Source organism: Selaginella moellendorffii, unplaced genomic scaffold (assembly GCF_000143415.4).
Source record: "Selaginella moellendorffii unplaced genomic scaffold, v1.0 SELMOscaffold_54, whole genome shotgun sequence".
In the NCBI taxonomy this organism is placed as follows: domain Eukaryota; kingdom Viridiplantae; phylum Streptophyta; class Lycopodiopsida; order Selaginellales; family Selaginellaceae; genus Selaginella; species Selaginella moellendorffii.
This window is the reverse complement of record NW_003314315.1, coordinates 933308-939719: the sequence shown is the minus strand read 5'-3', so window position 1 is coordinate 939719 and position 6412 is coordinate 933308. Positions and strand designations below refer to the sequence as shown.

The 6412-nt window shown below is 35.2% G+C and overlaps 1 protein-coding gene across 1 annotated transcript; it reads right to left on the bottom strand.

Annotated features, from left to right (window-relative positions):
* Positions 1–269: 269 nt before the first annotated feature.
* LOC9661300 (OTU domain-containing protein 6B) lies at positions 270–1347 on the bottom strand. The gene is made up of 2 exons (XM_002982504.2): positions 1280–1347; positions 270–1226 (listed from the first exon to the last, which is right to left on the bottom strand). The coding sequence occupies exons 1-2, from the start codon at positions 1327–1329 to the stop codon at positions 401–403; spliced, it is 876 nt and encodes a 291-aa protein (XP_002982550.2). The 5' UTR covers positions 1330–1347; the 3' UTR covers positions 270–400.
* Positions 1348–6412: the final 5065 nt, after the last annotated feature.

Below are 6412 nucleotides of genomic sequence, written 5' to 3'. Positions count from 1 at the left end.
GCGAACCAGCGGCTGGGACGGCCCATCCGCGACGCTTTGCGTGAAGGATTCGAGAATCGGCGTCCCTTCTTCCATCTACAAGCACAGAGAGCAAGGATTGACGGCATTCTCGTGCCCGATCGCTACGTACCACAGGGAAGATCGAATCAACAAGAAATCGATTGGACGCGCATCGCTGCCGCAACGCTGCAAGAAAACACCGATTACAATCCAGAGAGTCCTCGCAGCGCACGAATCGATTTACCTGTGGGAGGGCAGAGGAGAGAATCGACGAAGAAGACGACGATCACGCGAAATATTTCATTGATGAAGAAAACGAAGAACCCTAATCGTGACCATTGGGCACGTCAGCAGCCACGTGGCACTCTTCTTCCCGCCAAAATTCTCCCCGCGTTCTTCCTCACGCCGGAACCAGGGAGTTGTAGTGCTCCCCCAATCCAAACGCGTGCTTGTGATACGAGAGCTTGATCGATGGATTCGTCCCATCGCGCTGGAACCCACTGCCCATCTCCACGATCGCCATCTCCGCCGAGAACACGAAGATGTGCTTCTGGAGCGCGTGAGAGAGCGCCTCGAGCTCCAATTGCCCTCCCCAGGCCGCGGTCGATTCGATCTCCCGGCAGTAATCCTCCAGCTCCACATCGCCGCCAATGAATGGAACGAAATCCTCTGGGTGCTCGCGGATGTAGCCCGCCGCGATCTTCCGGAGCTCCTGGAACGAGTACTGGGGCGCACTGGGATGGAGCTGGAGCTGATCTTCCACCGCCCGGTACAAGCAATGCCCGTCGGGTTTGATCTCCTTGAGCGACAATCCCAGCGGCTGGAGCTTGGCGGCGAGGACATCCTCCTCCACCTTGCGATCGCTCACGAGTAGTGCCTGTTCGTCCTGGATGCGCTGCTCCCTCTCGGCGTCCTGCTGCGCTCGTCGATCCCGCCACTTCTTCCCCTTGGAGATTCTTGGCGGCGCCGCCACGGCGGCGGCAGAGGAGACCCCGACCCCCGCGATTGCCCTCACCAATCCATCCAGCCGCCCGGCATTCGTGTCCTCGCTGCCCGCAAACCCCAGCGTAGCCAGCTCCCTGGCCTGCCGCTCCTTCATCGCCGCGTCCTGCCCGGAGATTTCTTCCTCGATCGCCTTCTTCTTGGCCTTTTGCTCCGCCTTGCTGCCCTTGGCGGCGGCCTTCTTGAGCTCGATCTCTCGATTTCGCAGCTCCTTGATCTCCTGCCTGCCGCCACGACCATCATCGTCACGAAAACAACGCTAAGAGCTGCGACTTACTGGTGGCGGCTCAGCATTTCCATGCGGCTCTCCGCCTCCGTGACCGCCATAGCTCGATCGCTCGAAGATCACAACCTAAACCCTAGAATATTTTCCTAGAACATTCGTAGCATATTCTAAAAGAATATTCGTTAGATTATTCTCTATTGGAAGGGCCTACACACAAGAAAAGAAATGTTTGCTATAGTGTTAGAGTTGGACCATTAAAGGTATTATTTGGATGGACATACTAAAGTTTATATGATGTAACTAAAGTTTATACCAAAGTAGATTCATTGGCAAAAGAAATTTGCTAGATTCAATATCAAAATTATCTATAAATCTAATAAGTTCTAGATGTGTTAAATTATCAAACTTAGTTTCTAGCAATCAATTTAGACTAGTTAGAAGATGTTTAGGCTTTATATGAAAGTGATCTATTGAAAAAAGTAATATTGCATTATATAGAGTTGTTGAAGCAAAACCTTAATAGTGAAGCAATGAAATTTGCTATTTGTGCTAATGTGAAACTTTATTTCTCAATTAAATATGGGCTTATTTACTATAAGCAGGAAAGATTGTATCCTTTGTCCAAAGACCTATTACAATTATTTCTATAAGAATGTTATGATGTTCCAGCAATGGAATATAGTGGTAAATGAAAAACTTTTATTTAGTTGAAAAAGAGACTTTTTTAGTCTGGTATGGAAATTAATGTAGTAGACTATATATATTCTTACCCTACTTGTTAGTAGTGTAAGAGAAGAACTAAGAAGTATGTTGGGAAGTTGTAGTGCATTCCAACACTAATATGGCTATTTTAAAGTGTAACATTTAATTTCATCACTATAAGCAACTAAAAAGAACAATTTAATAGATGATCTATGGGGTTTAAATATAGACGGAAAGAGCCCATTAACAAAAGTTTTTCCAATTGGTTAAAGGTTTTGTGACTTTCTGAGAAGTCTAAATTTAGGAGTTTATATTTGGTATTAAAGGGGTCTCGGGTCTAACTTTGTTAGTTAGCTAGGGGAATCACACCATATGTTAATTAACATTTAGTAGGTCTAATTTGCTTTAGTTGGGCTCAACTCGAGGGGTAGGATGTCACGAAATTGGGGCTCTCAAAAGAGCTGTGGCTCTTAACTTTCATTCACGAGAGTGTGAACTTGCAAAAAAGTGTGATAGATTGTAAAAAATTAAAGAGAACAACTTGAGGGATAATTTATGAAGTTTAAATATAGAGGGAAATGACTTATGAACAAGAGTGCACTCTTTTGTCTAATTGGTTATGGGTCTTTGGATATTTAGGGTTAAATGTCCTTAGATTTGAATAGTATTAGGCTAAATGACCTTCTGGGAAGTCCACATTTAATAGCTTACAATCACTTACTTATTAAAGTTTAAACATTATGACACTTTGATTGTGGTTATGGATCGGTTGCTAAATATTACACACTTTATTCCAATTGTGGAAATTATGAATGCAAAGTAAAATGCAAATCTCTTTTCCATGAAATAGTGTGGGTTTATGAATTTCCTAAAGAAATGATCTTGAATAAGGATTTAAGATTTATGGGAAAGTTTTGAGGCACACTATTCTAGTTATTTGGTAATAAGTTGAAATTTAATATAGTTTCTCATCCTTAAACAAATGGGTAGACAAAAAACATAAATGGTTAGGTTGAAGATTATTTATGGTACTATATCGCAATGGATTAATACAATTAAGTTGAGAATAGAAATCTATTATAACAACACATTTCACTATTCTTCATAGGAGATATTGTAAGGAAATGCTCATAGGATTCTTTAATACATCATTATTTTGAAATTATATCTGAAATGTTAGTCTCAATTGTTAAGACTTATATAGAGCAATTGCGCTAAAGTTGATCTAAAGCTACTGTAGCATATGTGATCATGGGTAAATAGGGATAAATTAACCATTAAAATAAAAAAATTACCCTTTTCTAGTTGGTTTAAGAAGAGAGAGATAGGGTACATTAGATCATATAAAAGTAACTGATACAAGTTTGATTTTCATTAATTTATACCTTTTAGCAAAGTATATTCTTACTTCTAAAATTGAAATTATACACATTTGGCATCTATAATGTATGGACTGCAATATAAGTTGATGACTAGTTGCCACACTATAGTTATTAATTATGAGTATTATAAATCAACTTAGGAACCTCTTAAAATCTTGCAATAATAAAATATTCAATTTCTTTAAATCTTTTATTCTTTTATTTTGGGTTAGGCTCAAGTTATATTCCTACTCCTCAAATTGAAATCATACATATTGGGCATCCATGAGTACTGACTATATGCCATACTATAGATATTATTTGTGAGTATTATGAATTAACTTAGGAACCTCTTAAAAATGTTGAAAAATAATAAAATATTCAATTTCTTTAAATATTTTATTCTTTCATTTTGGGTTAGTTCTAACAAGTGTAAGCTTTTGAGGTTTGACTTTCCAAAGAGTCACCAATCACAATACTATTCAAACTAAAAAATGCTTAAAGTATCGAAAGACCTTTAACCAATTATAAAAAAGAGTAGTCCCTTTTCTCTCTATATTTAAACCCTTATAAATATCTCTTGAGTTATTCTCTCTATAACAAATTTATTTTAGCACTTTGGTACATAGATTCAATCCATAAAGATAACTATTACAAATTCTCATCTCTCGCTTGTTAACCCATTTTTGCAAATGAGTGTGGTTGTGTAAACAATTTCATTTGTTAATTTGTAATAGTTCTCAAAATATTCATGATATAATGATTTGTGTTAAGGATAATTAAACCTTTAACTCTTTTTAAATATCCATGTGGGCAAGGCAATATCATTCTTTTATAAGTCGAGTGGTACTTGAAATCACAAAGGTGGTTAATTTTATTAGTCTTTCCCTTGTAAATGAAAGCCAAAAGGTGTTTAAGTCTTAAAATTTTTGGACATAACCCTTTTTCATTTAAGTTAGTGTGTTTTTTATAAAGTGTGCCTTTTGTTAAATTTTGGAATTGTTTCCTTGATGGTTTGCATCAAGGGTAGACTAGGGTATATATTGACAAGAACATTGACTGTGAAGAGTTCTAAATATATAGTAGAAATAGTGATTAAAAGTACGGCTAATCACTTGAGATATTAATTTTGCTCCTGCTAAAATATATTGCTTTTTGTTCTACGTTTAACTTGGGTCTAAGCCCAAATTTTATGCTACTCTAGTTGGTGGGATACCCAGCTCCTCACATTAAATCACTAGTATGCTAAAATTATGCTAATTACCATTTAACACTATTTTATATATAATATAGGGGATTTTGAGTGCATACAATGGGCTTAGAGTTTTGTTCCAAATTCAAATGTACTACATAATTGTAAATACCAGTATTGTATCATGGTAGAATAGCTTTATATTTGAATCAGTTTTAAAAAATAAAGTTGGTAAAGGAAGGGGGGTTTCTTTTCTCTCTCTTTTTAATAACTCCTTTAAAGTTAATGATTCTTCTAGACTAGAAGTTTTCTTATTATCCTTTTATTTTCTAATATTCAGGGATTGAAATAATACAATTGCAGAAAAACAACTCTAGAGCAATATCAAAAACTTTATACGAACTATATGTCACTATTGAAAGAAAAGATCAAATTTATGTAAAACTACTAGTAGATTAAAAAAGGTTATGACCAAGAAGGTTAATAGAAAATATATAATCATTTTAAACTCCAAAAATGGAATTAATTTCAAACCATTCTATATGGCATATATTCTAAAGGTTTTTGAATCTTATTTGATCCCAATAATAAAGATGGACAATAATATAAAATGTAAACATACCACCAGCTTCCTCTTCTTCCTTCATCCCTTAATAGCTCTTCCCAAATATATAATCTCCTAAATTAAAAGCTAAAATTTATCACTTTTCTAATGTGCCTTTCTTAAGAGAAAAATACAGTTATATCAAAAGACTTTTGGTACATATGACACAATTAACTTATTATCCTCCTCTTTCTATACTTTATAAATATATTAAATTCCAAGACTGATCCCAGTTTCAAGCCATTTCATATCTTTTAGAACCTTCTAGATCTTATTTAACCCTAATAATAGGGGTGGATAATAAAGTGATATATGAATGCAACACTAATTAATATTGTTTTGCATCCAAAAGTTGAATAGATTTTGAATATATATTAAACCCTTGTTTCATAGTGTAGCGAGCCTAGAATTCTGTTTTAAATTTAATAAATGCTAAATTGCTCTTTATTACCTATTATTTCCAACTTAACATTACCCACTTCAGATATGCTAAATCATCAAATATAGGGGATGCCAATGCTCCATAGATGAACAACTTAGGTATATAATGAATAGTCCTAAATAAAAAAAAAGTACTAGATTCATTAAATGCTTAAACTAAATTCTTTGAGAGAGCTTAAAGTTCGTCTCTAAATTTATGTATATTACAATAAAGTATGTAAATGTTAAATTACTTTTTATTGCATCTAATTTTTAACTTAATTTAACCCTCTTTGGATGCTAAATCATAAAAACACTGACATTCCATAGGCAAAGGACTTGGGCATACAAATAAATATTATGGCAAATGTTTTAAATCTAAAGGATATTGCATATTCGCTAAATACCTAAGCTAAGATCTTTTAAGATAAAGTAAATCTAGAAAATTTAGTAAATGCCTTCTTCCTCCCTCCTCCTTCCCTCCTAATATCTCCTCCCAAGTTTGTGATTCTCCTAACTAGAGGTTAAGATTCATTATTTATCTTATATACCTTTTTCTTCTAGAGAGAAGGTTATATCAAAAAGCTTCTGACATATGCAATAACCATTTGGATAAGGTGTAAAGAATCAATAAAATAAAATATTTTATAGCTTATAGAATGACTAATATGTTCTTTTTATCTAGTACGCTTAGTTTGTATTGCCTTTTTATTATTGGTTTTTTAATTTCTAGGCATCTTATATTTCAAGATTGAAACTAATCTTAAGTCATTATGTAAGGCATATCTCCTAAAGCCTTCTAAATCCTATTTCACCCTAATAATGGGTATGGATAATAAAATGGAATATGAATACACTACCAGTATCTTAAAATTGTGCTAAACAACATTTGACACCATTTTATG

Coding starts and splice junctions, on each gene's coding strand:
- LOC9661300 (XM_002982504.2), bottom strand. CDS start 1,329: ATGGCGGTCACGGAGGCGGAGAGCCGCATGGAAATGCTGAGCCGCCAC. Junction 1,227..1,279: donor GAAATGCTGAGCCGCCACCA/GTAAGTCGCAGC, acceptor TCGTGGCGGCAG/GCAGGAGATCAAGGAGCTGC.